The 20428-nt window shown below is 42.9% G+C and overlaps 1 protein-coding gene across 6 annotated transcripts in view; it reads left to right on the top strand.

Moving 5' to 3' along the window:
• Positions 1–20428, top strand: part of ELF1 (E74 like ETS transcription factor 1) — a 43964-nt gene extending 23536 nt beyond the window's left edge. For all 6 annotated transcript variants that reach the window (XM_044448194.1, XM_044448191.1, XM_044448192.1 and 3 more), the window contains 7 exons: positions 3749–3923; positions 6087–6194; positions 8066–8227; positions 8972–9055; positions 9843–10035; positions 10437–10898; positions 18800–20428. In XM_044448194.1, the coding sequence (XP_044304129.1) occupies positions 3749–3923; positions 6087–6194; positions 8066–8227; positions 8972–9055; positions 9843–10035; positions 10437–10898; positions 18800–19421 (1806 nt within the window). In that variant the 3' untranslated portion in view covers positions 19422–20428. The remainder of the gene's footprint in view (positions 1–3748; positions 3924–6086; positions 6195–8065; positions 8228–8971; positions 9056–9842; positions 10036–10436; positions 10899–18799) is intronic.

The raw sequence follows: 20428 nt of genomic DNA on the forward strand, positions 1-20428 counted from the left end.
CTCATTGTTGTCATCATCCATTATCATCATCCATTGTTTCAGTATATTATTTACGTGTTACCTGTTGGTGAGCCAGAAGGTGCATTTGTAGGCCCCTGAACTTCCCCAGAGAGTAAGTCATGTTGAACATGGTGGCGTTGACTTGGGTAAACACGCGCTGAATTGGCACAGTTAGCATGTTGAGCAAATGCAGCATCACACTTTTCAACATGTTTTTTGAAACTCAAGTTGCCCACGAGTAATTAAAAGCACTGAAGAAGCAAACTGGCAGAATAAAAGGGGTATGATATCCTAACAAGGAATGCAGAGGCAATAAATTAATGGTCATTTCTCCCAACAGACTGCACCATCGCCCCAAAGGCAGTGACAGGGTTCGCATGCAGGGACAGTTCATGGTGTAATTTGCCCGTGGTTTGTTGCCTTAAGGGCTCATCCACAGTCTCAGGCAGACCGCTGGCTGTTTGGTGAATGCTTGGGTTCTTTAATTCCTGCTCTCTTGCTGGCTCCCTCTGCGTTCCCCACGTGCCCTGGCAACACTGAAGTGCTGGTGTATGGAGTGGCTTTGTTATATTACTGTTTTGCCGGCCACCTCTGTGCTTTTGTGAAACAACCCATGAACAGCCACGGTTCTGGCTTTGCCCAGAATGATAGCCCATTGTTTAAACAACCAAGGTTTCCCAACCTGACAACAGCCCATAGTTACCTCATACTTGTAGATATTGAAAACGTGTGATTCAGCAACCCATGGAGCTGACTACGGTTGTTAACCACAAACTTGCCCACGGAGAAACTATGGTTTGTTGAGCGCTTACGGATGCAGGTTGTATAAACCATGGGTGGCGATTATGTGTAAAGCCGGTATCACGGGTTGCTCATCAACAGTTTTGCTAAGCCACAGATGCAGCATGCCAGACTGGTCAGACAGACAAAACCCCGGTCTCTTTTCATGCTTCCGCTGCAGTGCTGCGGAGTTGGTTGGAATACAGGGTAGGAGGTGCTTTCTCTTCCCTTGCCTTCCCTCCCACTGTTTCCACCTCCACCTGAGGAGGAGGCCTGTTGGAGGGCAGTTGCTTCAATGGGCAGGGATCAATATTGATTCCACTAGATCGTTACCTAAAACAGGAAGGTCTCCTCTTAACAGACAAGTTTATCTGCTGGAAAATATCCCACGTATCTCATAAACTATGAACAATGTTGTGATTTTTAAAAAGTGACTTTCATGTTCTCCACTAAACTTGCAGGTGGGTGTAATCTGGCCATTACTGTGAGTCAGTTCACGAAGTAATGAATTAAAGAGGCCAGTTGACTTGTACAACTGTATTTTGGATAGTTTTATGGATTCCATATCCTAGGGAAGTTTTGAAACATCATATTTACACAGAATTTTGTAGCTTAACCCAATTTGGAGTTGTTCCAAAATTCTCACTTGTACCAATATGCTGAATTCTAGATGTACTAGATTTAGAAAACTAATAGGGATGCCTTCTTCGTTACCAGGACAGAACCTTGTGTTTTTACAACACATACCCACCTTTCTGCCCATTAACCTGAGTGTACAGATTGCTAGACCTTAAAGCAAGCTTTACTGTTAATTGGCATTCTATTTTACTAGGTAACCATTGTGGAGGTCATCTGTTGGGTTATAATTGGAAAGACTTAGCTTCAAATTTCCACTTCTTGGGGTGACTTGGAGCCTAGCCTAACCCACAAGATTGCTATAGGGAGAAAGGGGCTTCTTAGAGGAAGCACATAAATGTATAAATGTAATACCTGTATTTGTGAGCCATCAAGGAATCCAAAGTCCAAGTCCTATCAGCAACTGAACTGTATGCCCTCGGAGAAACTTGTTCTGGGCTGCTTAATGCTTGTGGTTCTCTGTGTCTCTCTCCTGTGACTTCTGTCTCTTTGGACCAAGCCATCTCTCTGGTGCTGTCTGCTCCATTTTCTTTGAGGAGGCCTGCCTGATAGGAGGCTGATGGCTTAAAATGCTTCTGGATTTCTTGTAGATCTTGTTTTTGTAATTCCTGTGGCCTGACTTCTGAGAGAGCCTTCCCAATACTGCCTGTTGCTGAAACAAAATGCCAAGGGATGTGCGGGTGGGGGGGGGGGATAGGCAGTTTGTTGAGGTTTGGAAATAGCATGCCAAAGGAGAGGGGAATAAGTGTGAATGATTATTACGGTATAACATTTTTAAAGTCTGCAAAATGCCATTGCCCCCACCCCTAAAAAGGATATTCGGGAGAAAGAGGACTCTGCTTCCTACCCAAACCAGGATTTTGTAAAAACTCAGGATGCCTCCCAGAAAGAGATGCTAGAGCTGGAGAAGCTGAGGTGAAACCTCAGGTCTGAGAGTCAAATTGGTCCTCCTGGGATCTGAATGTAGCCCTCTGGAGATGCCCGAAAGGTTGGCCACGCACCCTGTTTCCCCCGGCCAATTGCTGGGTAGTTTCCTGGCTCTTCTGCAGTTTTCTCTTCATTTTAACCTCTCCTAGTTACCAGTAGTAAATATCTTGTGCATTTTTTCCTCTCTGCCTTTTGATTTTGGCCCTGCGCACCACTGGAGTGTGGCTCCCGCAAGCTTTTCCAAAACCAGATTCAGCCCTTGGTCTAAAGGTGATTCCCCGTCCTTGGGCTGAGGATGCGGATGTTCTGTATGCAGCTGGAATATCAGAGTGAAAGGATATACTTAAATGTGGTTTGGTTGATTCGATGTGGCATCTTTTCTAAACTGCTCCAACGTAGTTGACTGTGATTCCTAAACATCCAACACATACTTTGCAAACCATGTTTTAGAGTTTATTGGTAAGCACAGTTTATCTGAATTTCATCTCACAATTCTATACTTAGTGCAAATCGGAAATGGTAAAAAGTATTAGAAAAATGACAAGGAAGGAACTGTACCTTCTGCAGAATGTTCTTGATCTTTCAAACACTGTGTGTTTTCAGTAGTGGAGGAGCCAGTCAGCCATGAGAAGGGAAGAGAAGGGGTGTGCCATTCTCTCTCATGGTTTTGATTCTCTTATTATGTTCTGTTCCATTCAGATAATTCTCCCAGGAGGACCGGATATTTTGGTTGGGGTAATTTTGAGCTACATTTGTGAGAAAACGTTGGCGGGTGATCTTGCCCTGGACTGTTTTGTCCTTCAGATTTCTGAAGCAATGGCCCGCTTCTTTCCTGGGCTGCCTCCTTTCCCCTCCCAGCTCTTCCAAGGCGTGCCTGCTCTCACAGTCGGCCTGGAGAGCTGTGGGCAGCAACTTTGGGCTTCCACAGCTCCTTCCCCCTTCAATCCTCCTGCCCCCCCCCCCCGCATTGCCTCCTCTTCAGTGTCCTTTGGAATCTGATAACCCAGGTCCTTGGAAGGCCAGTGAAGAATGAGCCCCTGGCCCGCTGGTGGCATGGGAATCCCCTCCTTAATTCTGTGACTGTGTATTGGCATGGCGGTGTTGCAGTGGCTGTGAACCAGCTTCCTTTGGGCAGACTGACCTGGTCGTGGGTCTGCAGACTCATCAGCTGCAGACTCGTAATCTCTGGGCCACATCTGCACCAAAAAGCAGGGCTCAGGTGTTGCACGAACCAGCGCAGGTATACTTCAGGATGCTCTTAGGAAGCAACACATTTTTCCAGCTGACTTGGCTAGGTTAGCTAAGCAACACTGGAGCCAGTTTGTGTCACGATGCTTTGTTTGGGTACCCTAGTCGTTCACTGATAAAGCAGTGCTTTTGCTTTGTCTTTCCCCTTGATTAATAGCTGGGTGACCCATCAATCTTTCCCGCTGTCATTGTGGAACATGTGCCGAGTGCGGATCTCCTGAACAATTACTCTGGTTTATCCTGTGTTGCCGAGCCCAATGACATGATAACGGAAACGTCACTGGATGTCGCAGAAGAAGAAATCATAGAAGACGATGACATCACCCTCACAGGTTCGTGGGCCTTTTCCCGTTGTGACTTGCGGTGTTCGGATCCCTCCAGCCCACAGTGGCTTCAGGAAGTGGTGTGATCAGGCAAGCATTCGACTAGGCAGTCCCCAGCAGGTGGTGGCACAGTTGGTTGTGTCATCCAAACCTGGGCACCAGTGGCTGTTTGAAGATCATGTAACCCTTCGACAGTCCCTGCCGCCCACGTTCAGATGACGTGACAGACCGTGGCTTACATACGCAGCGTGGCACCTGCAGGCGTCGCAGGCTTACATAAGCCATGGTGGGAGGTAGCGAGGCCACGAGTCAAGTCAGTGGCACAGTTTTTGCTTCACACCAAATAGTTGGCTCGTCTTCAGGCGAAAAGTCTCCTGGAGCAGTTTATATACGTAACAGCTGCTTCTTTGCTTTTGTTTCCCTCTTTAGTACCCAGCTTCAAAAGTAGAAATTCAGCTTCTTCATGCTGTAGCATATGCTTGAAGCAAAGTATTAGTCAAAACGATGGTTTGTCAATTCAGATAGAACACCAAGCCGTAGTTTTCAGTGATGCTTCTGATTAGACCAATTTCTTCAGGCAAGTCCTAACTTCACTGCTACCATGAACTTTCTGTCCAAGGAGCCCAACTGAGAGGATGCCCTTGGGAGTCACTGAGGACTAGCAGCCCATTCCAGAGTTGACTAATGACGGGAATGGAAAGGGAATGAGGGAAAGGGGATGGTGCAGCTGAAGCCTGCTATCTGAAGATTCACTAGAGAAACAAGACATGGAGGTTCCTGAAGACTAGAGGGCAGAGTCAGACTGAGAGCAATTAGGAGACTGAGCAATTAGACTCAGGATTAGGAGCTGCAAGAGGAACAGGCGGAGTTCTCTCCTGTGGCAAGAAGAACTTCAGACTCTGTAACTGGATTGTAGCGAGGGAAGTTACTGGCAGGAGTCTGTAAATAAAACCTGCTGAGCCTGCTTTGATGTTGTGTCCCTAAGGAATTGATGGATGAGAAAGGGAATGACATGTTGCTCCCGGAAGATCTTGCCACACTGCTCATTTTGTGTTTGGTAAACATTCAGAGGAAGTTAAATCTGCGAACTTGCATTAGCCAGGATCTGAAGCATGCTGAAAAAGGTTCCTTGAGCTCAGAAGTGTTTTTGGCACGTGCTTTCTGGAAGCTGCGTTTGAAACTAGCTCAGTTTCAAGAGCAGTTCATGGTGTTATCTGGGCATTGCCTATTTAAAGAAAAGAGTAAAAACAAACAAACAAACAAAACTCCACCAGACCAGCACAAGCTCATTACATGGACCCAAGCAGTTCTTTGGACCAAAGCCTCTGTTCTAATTCTTTGGAATTCCTACCATTTCTTTTTCTTTTAAATCATCAGTGTACAACACGTATATACAAGTTACTATAAATGATCTCTAGGTGCGTTTAGCTTATTTTTCTCCAGTCTTCTTGATTATTTATTTAAAACATTTTTATGCTGCCCCGATTGCAACAAAGCCTCAGGGCGGCTTACAACAGGAACAAAATTATACAATAAAAATATTAAAACCCAGTGCATCTTGGCTTAAACAATTTAAAATCCTACAAATAACCAATAAATTAACACTTAAAATAAGTTTTAAATAAAAAGGTCTTAGCCTGGCACCGAAAAACAAATAACGACGGCACCAGGCGGACCTCTCTGGGGAGCGCATTCCTGTGGTTACTGTGGTTGAGCTACCATTTTGAGGTTCTGCCCCAGGGCCCCTGCTTCTGTACCCAGGAGAGCTGGAGAGAACCACACCGGCTTTTTAGCACAAAAGTAGCAAGCACGCACTGAAATCTGGAGACAAAATGGCCATCTGTCCATCTTTGTTTTCCAACAAAACTGACAGCTGAGAAGCTTATAGGCACTGGACTTACATATAATTAGCAGAAGTGAAGTAAGTAAATAATAAATAATAAGTGAAAATTGGGATGTATAAAAAGAACTGGGCATGGTGGAATTTCTTTATTGCAGGAGTGGCTGAAAGGAGATACAGACAATTTCTCTTCTTGCTGTTCATAGTTACATCCTAGGATCCTATGTGGAATGAAGCCAAAATCAAAGAGTTCTTTTTAAAGGTTTCGCGCTAGAATTCTTACAAATTCTGAATTTCTGTCTTGTTTCTGCCTCCTCCTCTCTGACTTTCAGTTGAAGCATCCTGCCATAATGGAGATGAGACAATGCAAACCATTGAAGCTGCTGAGGCCCTTCTCAATATGGATTCTCCTGACCCAATGCTTGATGGGAAGAGATCAAGTGAGTCTAACCGGAATACATCTGAGAAAAATGTCCTATGTAAAAGAGCAAGACTGACTGACTCCCTGACTGACTGCATTTATATACCACCCCAATAGCCCAGAGGGCTCTCTGGGTGGTTTACAGACATTAAAACCCCAAGTACAATATTTATTTATTTATTTATTTAGCGAGCGAGCGAGCGAGCGAGCTTCTATGCCGCCCCATTCGTCCAAGCCCTGGTGCGGCTCATGACAATAAATACATATCAGGCATATAACTATAAACAATATAATAAAAACAATATAATAACAATATAATTGGAGACATCATGACCAAAGATATAAAATCAGTAACTAATATTAACAATTAAAATGACATTTAAATAAAAAGGTCTTGGCCTGGTGCCAAAAAACAAATAACAATATGCAGTCCTAAACAAAATAAATTGGCTTCACCACGACTGAGTATAAAATGACATGGTTAAAATGAATTAAATTAATGAATAAATAAATAAATATACAATTAAAATTAATTTGGATCATTAAAATATTGGTCAAATAAAAAGGTATTGACCTGGTGCCAAGAAGCATATAATGACGGTGCCAGGCAGACCTCTCTAGGGAGCGCATTCCATAGTCAGGGCACCACCGCAGAGAAAGCTCTCCTCCAAGTACTCTGTCTCCTAACCTCTTTCGAAGAGGGTTCCCGGAGGAGAGCTTCTGCTGCCGATCTTAGAGGGCAGGAGGGCATGTAGGGAAAAAGGCATTCCTTTAGGTATCCTGGTCCCAAGCTGTTTAGGGCTTTATAGGTAATAACCAGCACCTTGAATTGAGCCCAGACTTCAATGGGAAGCCAATGTAGCTGATAGAGGACTGGAATTATGTGAGAATAACTCCCAGTCCCCGGCAGCATCCTGGCAGCTCTATTTTGCACCATCTGAAGCATCCGGACCATCTTCAAGGGCAGCCCCACGTAGAGCGCGTTACAGTAGTCCAAGCAGGAGGTAACCAGTGCATGTGTCACTGTTGCCAGGCAGTTCTCCTCCAGGTAAGGATGCAGCTGATGGATCAGCCGTAGCGGAAGGAAATGGCTCCTCCCTGGGTTCCCAGGGACAGCTCCAGGCCGAGGAGTGCTTCCAAGCTGCAGACCCTGTCCTTTAGGGGGAGTGCAACCCCGTCCAGGGCAGGGCCCAGGTCACTGACCCAGAAACTCAAACCACTCACCAACAGGACCTCCATCTTACCTGGACTGAGCTTCAGCCAATATATAAAAATGTGGGTTTTTTAAAGGTGGTGTGTCTGTGGTTTTTGAAACTGGATTCTGCAGAAAGCAGATATTACAAGAGAAGCTATTTAAATTATCTAGCAGTTCCCTTGGCGGTTACGCCATTGCACTGTGGGGCAGACTGGGGAAGAAATTTGCCTTATCTTCTCAGCAAGTTCATTAATAAGCCATTCATTTTGTGCCAATCCCCTAATTTTAGAAAATTAAGGTGGCATACTCAAATATTTAACATTCATGCATGTTTTGTTCTCTGTGTCATTCACATTGCCAGTTAGCAAACTTCTCACTGGTTTTCCCCTTGATGCAATCTTCCACGTCATACACCTCATGAAGTGCAGATTTGGGGAACTATAAGATTTATTCTTTTTTGTTGGCTTCGTCTCAACATTCCTGTAAGGTTGGGTTAGCTTCAAAATAGCCACAGTATAGAAATTCTGTAATTAAAAATGAGATTCTATCAATTAATCAGTTAAGATTATTCAGATTCAGTAGGCTATCTTAGTCAACAGCCTTGAATTTTTGTTCTGAGCAGGGTTAACCTGATAGCTAGAAGGTATTCTAGAACTGTTCAAGTGTGGCGTGACCTCTCCATTGTTTTTCTGAAGCACACGTATTTGGGACAGAGGATGATGTTGACATTGGTCCTATTACTCAAGTGTCAGTAACACTGGATGGGATCCCCGAAGTGGTTGAGGTGCACCAAGTCCAAGATGCATTTGCTGAATCACCAAGCACTCTAGCACTTGAGCAACCAAAGAAGAGAAAGGGTAAGGAGACACTACAGTGTGCTAAACAGCAGCCTACACGGAGAGTTTCATATCTGGGTGTAGGGCGATCAGTGTATTTTGGAAAAGGTTCAAATCAGTTTAGTTAGTTAGACCATCTGGAAAGTAGAATAAACTTATCTTAGTTAAGCAACTATGCTTTGTATTACAGGTACTGTATGTTTTAGAAGAGCAACCAAGCAAGAAACACCATGAACTTTTGTGTAGAAATAGTTTGTGAAGATGTAGTGTGTAGAAGCAGTAGGACTACAGGACTCCGATTTGAAATTTGGAGGCTTCTGAAATGTCTGTACTTGTGGTTGAATGCCACATAGTTGGCACAATGTTTTCAAAGCTTTTCTCACATTGACAAAGCAAAACTATGAATAGACCGTTCTGTTGTTTGGCTTCTCATTTGACAGCTGTCAAGCAGCAAGCTAACAAGTAAGAAGTGAAACCATGAGGGGATTTTTGCTGGCAAAACAACATGAAGAGTTCTGTGTATAAGCTTTGGTAGTTGGACCTGATTGCCACCTTTCCCACCCTTTTGCTCAGTTGACAACTTTGAGTCTCATAGCTGTTGATGAAAAAGCAAAGCAAAAAATGACCTTTCTGTGAAGAAAGGCCGGAAATAAATTCAGTAAAGACATTAATATAATTCGGTTGTGGGCAATGACTGAATGGAGCGTGCCATGCCTCCTTCGTGGTTGCCATGTGGAATTTGCATAACACTCGCTTTTCTTTCAGGGAAGAAACCCAAAGCTGCTCGATCAGAGTCACCTACGCTGACTCCAAATATATCGGTGAAAAAGAAAAATAAAGATGGGAAGGGTAAGCGCAAATGTTATGAGCTGAGGACTGTGGAGCACAGCTGTATGGATCAAATTCTGGGAAACAAAAATTCCAGCTATGATGCCCTGGGTGATTTATTTTAATCCTAGAGGGTGGGGGAAAACGAAAGGAGTTTCTTGACCTTTCATCTGACTTGTGTGTGTTTGTGTATACCACATAAACGGTATACACAAAGTGCTGAACAGTCTTCAAGTAAAGGATGTCAAGTGCATCGTAGAAGTCCAGTTTAGAGACGACCAGAGCATGGATTACCTTTCAGTACTATATTGCACTGTTTTCCTAAGGTATAGATGGTTCTCCACAGATTTTTGGCAGTATCAGACCAGTAGTACTATTCTTCATGAAGCATTAAAATCAAATGAGATTTCGGGCGAGTGAATTTAGTATTTCGTGAGAATCAGAATGGATACAACAGATCCTTTAGAAAGGTGGCTGAAATGCTTCTGCTGGCACGCAAGGACTTGTTGCCATGTAGGATACTATGGTCATAAAATAAAATTCGCTCTGAACTGCCAGGAGTTCTCAGACATGTGTGGCACTTGGAGGCCCTCGTCGTTTTGGAGCTGGTTCACATGGCAATACATCCGCAAATAGTGCACTCCGCACACGGCAAATTAAAGGTCCAAACCAGGAAATAGTTGTATGTTGAAAGAAATCCGCATAAGCATGCAACCCCTTAGGAAAGTTATGTCTTACTGTCAAAATCAGGATCCTTGTATGTGGTGCATATTTATTTTTTGAAAAGCTTTTCATTTATCTGTTCCAGGAAACACAATTTATCTCTGGGAATTCTTACTAGCACTGCTTCAGGACAAAGCTACTTGTCCTAAATACATTAAATGGACTCAAAGAGAGAAGGGCATTTTTAAATTGGTAGATTCCAAGGCTGTTTCAAAGTTATGGGGAAAGCACAAAAACAAGCCTGATATGAATTACGAAACAATGGGCAGAGCCCTCAGGTATGTGAACTTAAGAAAATATCAGTATTCTCTCACCTGAAAATGTGTATCATTGGATTGAAAGTATTCTGCGCTAAGACAGGCATAATTTCAACATGTATGTAACAATATGCATCATTATCATTTCTAAATATTTATGATCGTTCATCCAAAATTGTTGTTCCTACAGTTTGAACTTGAGTTCCAAATCACTTGAAAAGGTTAAAAGTCGCTTGGTGCTCGTTGTGCCGTCTTTTAAGCGCCTGTTGAACAGCTTTTTGTTCCTCAAAGGAAATTTATTCAAATGCATTCTAAACGGTACATCCATGGAGTAATCTTTTATTAACTCAGTCACTTAGGCATGGGTTTTTCCCGTTATGTATTTGTGTGTCACCTTTGATGTGTTTTCCTCCTTTGAACAGGTACTATTACCAAAGAGGCATCCTGGCCAAAGTAGAAGGGCAGCGTTTGGTCTATCAGTTTAAAGAAATGCCAAAAGACCTAATCTACATTGATGATGAGGATGATCCAAGTTCCAGTACAGACTCCCCTGATTCCTCTCTACTGTCAGCACCTCTGGCTAACCGAAACCAAGTGGGCAAGGCCAAAGTGTCTTCCAATATGGGGGCAAGAGGCGGATCTACTGCTGTTTTAAAGATACCTGTTAACCCCAAGTCTACCAAACTCAAGCAGTCTGTGGAACTGCAGCCTCCTATGGCATCAGAAATGTTGAGGACAGTGCCGTCAGCTCAGCCAGTACATCCAACTCAGCTTTATCGGACAGTTCATTTAATGCAACCAGTGCAGTCCATCCCAGAAGGACACACAGCTGTCACTGGTAACATGATGGAAGACACACTGAATCCTTCTGTTCAGAATATAAGGTAAGAAAATCTGGACGGTTCTGAAGCAAGCCTAAGACGGAGAAGCAGAACAAGTGCCAGCGCTGGCCTCTTGAATATCTGATCTAAGAACTAGAAAATATTGTGTGTGGGGAGGGGCAGCAGCAGGGAACGGGGAATATGGAGCACCACTGTGGTTTCAGTTTTTCGAATTGCTGTCACAAATAGATCATCAAAAATAGTGCTTTCCATTACATGGTGTCTTTCAAAACTGGAGGGAGGATCCTGAGGTAGATGTATTATTGGCTTGGTGGTGGCTGTTCAGGAAGAGATGTAATAAAACGCAGTTGTACATCTGTGCCTGTATCAGAGACAGAAAGATTGGCTCATGGGTTTTCAAGAAGTATATATGCTGGAAATAAGCTATCTGGAAGTCATTGGGTAATTCCAAGGAAGTATGTCAGGTATTTTAAAATGGTATTGACTGGTTAGTGATCACTGATTGCAGCACGCTAAGCCTGTACCACGTGTGAACCAAAAATGTGCACTAGCTTGTATTGTGGCCTGGAAGCTATTGTTACATTAGATAGGCAGGCCAGCCATTTCCCTCAAAGAAAAGGCGGTTCATTTATACAAATATTCAACAGTCAATTTTCTGCTGCGCTGCTTTGCCTTTTGGAAGCTAAATTTAATGTCACTGTGTTAATGCACCATTCCAAATAATTTCAGACCTGTAAAGTTCCTGGAGACATTAACATTTGATCTAGAAATTTTTTTTTGAAAGAACATGTTTACCCCTTAGCAAACATGTACAATGGTACCCCGGCTCACAAACGACCAGATCGGGTTGCGAACAGAAATTTCATAAAAATTTTGCTGCAGGTCTTGAACTCTGCATCGGGTGACGATTGTGAGCACGCCCGCCTTCCCTGCACGGGCACGAGTGTGGTCATGCTGGGGGGGAGATGGCCGTGATTGCACCTGTGTTCCCTGCCCAAATGCGCTCGCCCCCGCCTCCCCCCCGCACGCACCTCTGCCCCCATGTGTCTGCAATCACGCCCGTCTCCCCCCACCCCCTCGCACGATTGCTGGGGCGGGGGGGAGATGGCCACGATCTTTGTTGTTGTTTGTCACTTTGCTTCACATTTTTGTGAGTAAAGAAGATAGTTGCAGAATGGATTCACCCTATTTACATTGACGCTTATGGGGAAATTTGACTGCTCACGACCAATTTGGGTCATGACCAGAGTCCTGGAACGGATTGAGTTCTTGGGCCAAGGTACCACTGTACTTTTGCATATATTTGCATGTGAGATTTATGATACCATGAACATTTCTTGAGAATTTAAAAGCAGTTCTGCCAGGCTGATTTTCCCTTGATTGATTCCAAAATTTTGGTGCATTGTGTTCTTCTGCTACTATTCCCTCACTATGGAGGAATGCTTTCAATTGTTAAACATGTATTTGTTGTCAGCCTCTTAGGAGAATAAGTGAGATATAAATCTTTTGAAATTTAAACATATGAATGCCAAATACATACCATTTTTCCAAATTAAAAAATGAGGTTCACATTTGGAAATACAAACAGGGCAAAACAAGTTCCAAGGAAGAATTTAGAGAATCTCAGTGAGTTCAAACATGGCAGTTTTGCCCCCTCTGCTCTCCTTCCCTTGCTTGAGGATCTAAGTGGCAGTAAAACATTTGGGCATCCATTGTATTTCCCAGCCCAGTGAAGCAATCCTTTAAGACATTGTCCAATCCTACGGGAATCCAGGTGAGCCTTCTTTTCCCATATAAGCTTCTGTTGGTTTTACAGTCCGTATAGGAGAGCCGTTTGGCAGGAGGTCAGATGGGCTGTGATCTGGGCTGGTTTGCACCATCAGTTCACAGTGGGTCGTTCAAACCACAGTGAACTGAAGTGTGTGCTGACTGGCGTTTTGTATATTCAGGAACTGTCCCATAAGCCCAACAACGGACAACCCAGACCACAGAGTCAGTTAACTCTCACAAAACCCCATCTACTGGTTTCACATGGCACAGCAACCGATGCCCAAGGGCTAAATATGCACAATGCACGCAGCACAACTCGGTGTGGGTTAAATAACCAAAAGGGAGCTGTTTCAATCATGTGAACCAAGTCAGAGTCTCTTCAGTTGTGGCACCAAATTGTATTTTCTTTCGGGAGCTGAACAGGTGTTCTTCATTGTAAAGGCTGCATTTTAATAAGTTCCAAGGATGTGACTCACCATCACCGCCACAAGGACAAGGCCAGTCTTCTTGTGGGGAACTCTGACACTGCCCTTTCGAAATGGCAGAGAGGAGGCAACTAAATATGGACAGACAGATAAGAATATCACAAAGGGCAGCTCAGGAAATCGCCAGAGCAACAGAGCGAATAGAGGGATGGCTGGATGGGGACCAAGGAGAATGATACATTTCTGTGTGTACACACAACTCATGTCACTCTGAAGTTTGACTTGGAAGTTTGAAAATGAGGGCTTTGTATACAGGTTGCTCAATCAGGACACAGTGTATTCTCGAGTGTTGAAGGTGCTTCCAGGTTATCCAGATATTTGGAATTCAGCTCATAAGGCGTATGCCATTGTGACCTGTGGATGCACCAGTAAACATTTGGGGCTTGGGTTTTTACTTCACAGAGCAAGTAGAATTTGTTCCTCCTTCAAACACTGATTTTGGAGGAGGGCCACTTCTCTTGGCAACTGGCCCAGCAGATGAATGACTGCAGAGGGTGCACTTTATTTTCCAGTTTTTGCACCCGCGGAATACTCCGTCTTTGCCCGCATTTCCGAAGAAACAGGGCTACAGGTGTGGCCGACATGCTGTGCAAAGCTTGGTGTGGCAGGATGGCTGTGCAAGCGGAGAGGGTCAGAGCGGAGGGCGGAAGGGACGAAAGGGAGTGAGTCTGGGGGAGGAAATGGGGGGAGTTGGGGCACCTCTCTGCGTGGGGCTTGCACAGCTTACCTGCCATCCCCGACCCTACGCCATGTTGTTACCTAACCGAATATTCAGAAAGGGGATCGTACTCCGACTGCATGCCAGATTTATTTTCATGGCTGTCTGGAACGCACTAAAACCACCAAGTCAGCCATATTTCAACTTCACATTGAAAGAAAATATTTTGCAGTGGTGCATGGCAGCTCTTTTTACAGGAAAGATTTATAGTGTAACGAGCTCAAATGAAAGCTGCTAAATCCACTGCAACATAGACATGACTGTGATTCATTCATAGCTGTTTTTTTATATTGCTCTTTTAACCCTTATATGCTAATAGGGCTCCTGTGGACCTTATTGGCTGGTTTAAATATTTGTAATTTTTTTTTAAACAGACACGGACAACTTTATATTCCATCTACCCCTCAACAGTCATGGGATCAATTGTCCTGTGTTATTTCATGTGCCCCACACATTTCAAATTTTCAAAAGTATGCAATGCCCTTAAAATATTTTGGACTACATCTCCCATCACCCCCAGCAAGGGTAGTTAGTAGTCGAAGGCTCTGCAAGTTGTCCAGCGTGTCTGGAGGGCCACAGAATTTCAACCCCCTGAGTGAATGGGGAAATGGAGCTACCAAATCCCTAGGGTGGGTGGGATCCATTCTAATCCCAGCAACTTCTTGAAAGAGTTAGGAAAAATGATGTAGCATTTCTCCTGTGCCGTAAATTCTATCCTGTGGTTATTCCACTTGCAGGTATTCCATTTGTTTTTGTAAGCAAATTTATTTGCATTCATACCCACGCTCACCCTATTATAAAGCACCAGCTGCACCTGCTTCACATTGGGTTTGTCTTGATGTAGCAGTTAGCTGTTCCAAACTGCAAACTTGCGACATTGAATTCTTGCTTGTTATTTTAAAGAAAACTCAAAAGGTCGTTAGGGTGGATCGAACTCTTCCCATTGTTTATTTTGAGCCTGATGTTTACCTAGGCCTTTGTTTTTATTTCTGTTTCCTTCTCAGGATGAATTTAAGTTAATGTAGCATCCAATCTATCCCAGTAGATTTTGTTCTAGATCTAGACTACATTTTTGGAATGCAGTATTAAGAAACTATTTTTGGAGAATGAAATTATGAAACTGAAATTATGTTTTGCAATCAGAGCATACTTTTATTTTTAGCTAGGCCTTTAAAGGGCTGTTGGAGTCCAACAGCATCTTCGATGCCGTCAACATAAATAGAGGGAAAGGCTAAATGCGCTGTTCTTAGCAATGGAATGGCTTAGTTTTCTATGGGCCTGTATTTCCAAATGCTTTGGAGATATCTTACTAGCTTGTACATTCAACAAGTTGGAGGAATATATTTGAAAACTTTGATGCTTTAGTGACAGATCATAAAACCTTGTACATAAAATTAAGATGCTGCAGAAAACCACTAAAAGGTTACCGAATTTTTAAATCCAGCTTGCTTTAGAACAGTCCAGGACTGTTCCTAGGAATGGTAGTATTAAGAGCTGCAGCTTCATGACCCTTGGATATTCCAAGACCCTCTCCTGAAATTCTAGCCTTCATGTTTGCTGAGGTTTTAGCGATTTGACAGAGCGGTGTTTACTTGCACCTTCCTGTGAACGCAGATGCATTTGGATGACTGGATGGCTTCGTGTTTCTTACTTTATTACAGAACAGTAAAGGAGACGAGGCAGGTTCTTGTGATTCCCTCCCCTCGGTTGCAACAGTTGCTTTATTTTACCTGGCTAAAACTGAATACATTTGCGTGGGTTCCAGGATAGGCATTATTTTTTCTGGGTGAATGGCAAATTGGTGGGCACAAACTTACCGATATTTTCAAGTTAACAGTATTCAAATAATGTACTTGCTTTTATTTGTGTTTTGTTTTGTGCATTATTTTTGATGACCTTTGGGGTGTTGATTTGCATCTGCATGCAAACATCTATGACTGCCACGCAGTGCACCTGCCGTGTATCACTTAAGAAATCTAAATGAATGCCCTTGTTGCAGCCTGGATTTTTAGGGCAGCCAGGGGGTTAGTCTGTGCCCCTTTTTCAATAGCAAGGCTGGGAACAAATTGCAAGTTTAATGCCTTGGATTCTTTGGCCAGTAGAATGGAAACCATCACTAGAATGCTTTCCCCCTCCCCAGAGCCTTACCTGCATGCCCTCCAGATCTGCAGTCCAATATTGCAGAGTGAGGAACGTCTGGAATCCCGCTGGCTTCTGTCCTCAAGTCATATTTGAATATCTGACTGATGGTAGAGAATGACTTGGTCGTAGAATTTGCACTATCTGAAATAGGCGCCCCAGGCATCCGTCTGGTATCCTTAATCTCTGGTTTCCGGTAACTACCACACATTCAGAATGTGTTTGTATGTGGTTGTAGAGCATGGAGCCCTGTTTTAGACATCTGTTAAACTTGATTTTTAGGCTGATAATGAAATTTCCCTAGAACAGGGTAAGGAACTTCAGATATTGCTGGAATGAAACTTTCACCAGCTCTTGCCAGCCCAGCAAGAGGTTGCAAATCCCTAGAATGAAGCCCAGCATTTTGGGAATTGTCTAGATTTGATTGAAAGGGCTTAATTTATGAATGTGTGAAAATTGCAATTGCTTCGAAGTAGGAATGAAAAATAATGAGGAATTTTCTGCCAACTGTACCCGAATCAGGTGAGAACACGGTTAATGGAGAAGAGATTGATGAGTTGGGAGGATTAAGTTCGGTCCGTGGAAAATTCTGTCTTTATTTAAGGAAAATATTTCTAGACTGTTTCATAGCATGGGGTGTAAATTGCTTCTTTTAGAGCACGGGGTGTAAATTGAGGGGATTTTCAACCTCGTAGTACTATAAACAAAATCTGTTCCATGAAAAAGCAGCATTTTCAGGTCAGAGGAGCAATAATGAGCCCACCCTTAGAAATAGTTTCAGCCATCACGAATCAATTTGTGAAAGCAACCTCAGTGATCTTTGCAATTGCTATGGTAAGATAATATGTATAAAATAGCCACATTTTCTGCTCTTCTTCTGCCAGGCAGTCTCCATGTTGTGACAAGAATGTTTGAGCCAGGCGCCTTCCCACAAACTGGAGGTTCTAAAGGGCAACGTCCTATGCATAAACTAGTTTGCTGTGGCTTATCCAACATGTGCTGGATTAGGAATTCACCCCATGTTGGATCCCTTCAGATAATCTAATTCCATTGGACTTTTTCACCACAGTGTAACAGCAAAACTCAGTGCACATGGAAGAAAGCTTTCTGAACCCACCATTTGTTTGTTTGTTTTTCAATTTATATCCTGCCTTTTTCCTACAAAGGGCTCAAGGCAGCTTACATCGTTCTCCTTCTCCTTATCCCCACAACAAGCACCCTGTGAGGTAGGTTGGGCCGAGAGTTTGTGACTGGCTCAAAGTCACCCAGTTGGCTCCATGGTCGAGCGGGGACTCGAACCCAGATCATCTGAGTCCCAGTCCCACGCTCTTAACCACTGTGCCACACTGGCTCTTTGAATGGCATAAAATAGGATACAAAAGGAATTCCTAGTTAGAGAGCCTTTTATCAAAGCTTCACTTATTATGTGGTCAGAATTTTGATAATACCAGGAATACTATTGAAGATAATGTGTGGGATTACTGACAAAAGCACATGTTAGGTGGAAAGGTTGCGGAAGCGAACCCAGGTATCGATCTTAAGATCTCATCCGCTTTGGTTGAAGCTGAAGGGATGTCACTAGGAGCAAGATCGCAACTTCGCATATTTGCTTGTATGACTTAAACATGCGGTGATATAGATCAGATTTGCAGGAAGTTAAGATAACCAACTATTTCATATGAACGAGTGAACTGGATTTGCAAACCTTTGCAAACCACAAAGCTACAAGGTATTCCATGTGTTTTTACTACTCAGGCAGGGAAATGGATTGAGAGTTTGTGTGAATGTGTTATGAGTTAGAATCTCCCAAAGCTGTTAACCCTTCAGCAGTAAGGTGCTGTGGGAGATGGATCACAGAAAACAGGCTTTTTGGTGGGTGCATCCTCAAAGCTCAAAAGAGAGGGTACGAAGCCTGCATCCTTCAGGTAATGCCAGCAGAACCTGAAAGCCATAAGCAGGGCTTGGCTCTGCTCAGTTCAAATCAAAATTGGCGATAGTGCAATCGACTTTTACTATTGATGACACTCAACTTTTACTATCGGAGTATGGCTGTGCCAAATTTTAGTTTTATTTACCATGTCGAGTATGAATTGCGTGCAAAATATCTTGGTCCTTTTCATCTGCCAGAGTCCTCACAATTGCATTAGTCTTTTAATTCTAATGCCTGATTTAGGTTGGAAGATAGTGACCTATTTTGGTGCTCACCAGTATGTCCCAGTAGATGATCAGGGATTTAGCATCGGCCTCCCAGGTTAAATGTGAAATCTCATTGCCAAATCATAACAGATGCATTTTGTTTGTTTGTTTATTTATTTAAACATTTCTGTGCCGCCCCCATCGCAACAAAGCCTCAGGGCGGTTCACAAAGAATACATAAAAACATACATAAATAATAATAATATAACAATTAAAAAACATTAAAAAACCCCCGGTGCATTCTCGGCTAAAAATTTTAAAATCCTAATTAATTCAATAATGTAACAATTAAATAAGTTTTAAATAAAAAGGTTGTTTTTTGTTTTTTGGCGCCAGGCGGACCTCTCTGGGGAGCGCATTCCATAGATGGGGTGCCACCGCAGAGAAAGTCCTCCTCCGGGTACTCACCCTCCTAATATCATTCACAGAGGTTTCCCGGAGAAGGGCATCCTTTGCTGATCTCAAGGGGGCGGGAGGGCATATATGGGCGCAAGCGCTCCTTTAGATATCCAGGTCCCAAACCATTTAGGGCTTTATAGGTCATAACCAACACCTTGAATTGGGCCTGGACTTCAATTTTGTCATGTGTTCGATTCAAGTTAGAAAATGCTGATTCTGTTTGCCTCTCTTAATAGGGCCATTCAAGCTCCTGGTCAAGTTCCGGTGGTCGTGTCCCCTGGGAACCAGCAGCTGCATACTGTGACACTCCAAACAGTGCCTCTAACAACAGTGATCGCCAGCACTGACCCGACATCGGCAACCACACCCCAGAAGTTTATTCTGCAAGCCATCCCAAGTTCGCAGTCCATGACTGTGCTTAAGGAGAAAGTTGTACTGCAGTCCCCAAAGTCAGTCTCGCCTTCGTCATCCATCGTCTTGAGTCCCGCTCAGGTCCACCAAGTTCTCACCAGCAGCGTGCAGACCATTTGCAATGGAACAGTCAACGTGGCGTCTGCTCCATCTTTCAGCTCTGCTACCCCCATGGTAACTTTCACCCCCAGCAGTTCGCAAGTGATTCCTCAGCCATCCAGCACAGTGATCACCTCGGTCATCAAAGCGCCTGAAAGCAAACCAACTGTTATACAGGGAGTGATAAAATCAGAAGCAGAGGAGAGCACAGGGGAAGAATGTCCACACTCAGAACAGAGCTTCCAGCAGCAGCAGCCTTTTGTGGTGGTGGTATCAAGTTCGAACGGGATCTCCTCCGCTGTGCAAGTGAAGCAAGAGAGCGAACAGCTGGAGCAAACACCGTACTAGCAAAGCGATGACTCTGTGGGACAGTGGTTTTCTTAACGTGACGGGACTTCATGAAATGCACATGTATCATTTGATTCCAAAGCTGTCATTATGAAGATACTTTAATTTCTGGAAATTAATTTTATAAATAATACTATAGAGCTGATTTCAGTTTTGTATTACTTGCTGAATTATATCAAATATCATTGATTCAGAATGCAAGCATGAAGGATCAAGCAGTTTATTTTTTTTAAGATTTAAAGAATTAAATTTCTTACACTTCATGCATTGTTGCATCTTGCATAATAATGTAATCAGTGCTATAATCCATGCTTTAAAGCAATAGTTATTTTCTATAAAGGTGTTTTTCTTTCATTCCATTATATGATTCTTCTAGCAAATTCCAAAGTTCTGTTTGGGGCCAGTGGACAGAACAATGTTTGGTTTTACAAGGACAATAAAAAGTGGACAGTGTGAATTTAATTTATGTTGTATTTTGCCCCAAAGGTTGCCCATTGTGCAAAAAAGGGAAATGTTATCTTCCTTATCAAGAAGTCATTTTATATTTAGATATCTTCTGTTTTTATAGCACACATATATATGAGGTACCTGTTCAACAGATTTGAAGTTACCACTCCAGGTGCAATTATTTTCAGATCAATTTAACAATAAAATGTGTTTTTGATTTCCCATTTTTGTTTAAAGAAGTAAAAAAAGTATATGGGGCTTATGTAAGTATTTTGAGATTTAAATGTTTCTATAAGAGTACTTTTCTATTGTAAATATGTAATTTAATTTCTCAAAAAAACGTTTTTCATAAAAATGTTTCTGTAGAGCAATATTTTATAGATACAAATAAGATCATTATGTTTAGAGCTCTAATGTTATATGTATTCATATATTACAGAGTGAATTTGTATTTAAAAACAAAATTTTAAATTGAATGACCCATTTGAACTTTTTGTATTTTAATTGGTTTATTATGGAAATAAATCAAGTACAACTTCTTTGTACTTTTTTATTGGCGA

This window comes from Varanus komodoensis, unplaced genomic scaffold (genome assembly GCF_004798865.1).
Source record: "Varanus komodoensis strain SLA01 unplaced genomic scaffold, ASM479886v1 scaffold54, whole genome shotgun sequence".
Lineage (NCBI taxonomy): Eukaryota > Metazoa > Chordata > Lepidosauria > Squamata > Varanidae > Varanus > Varanus komodoensis.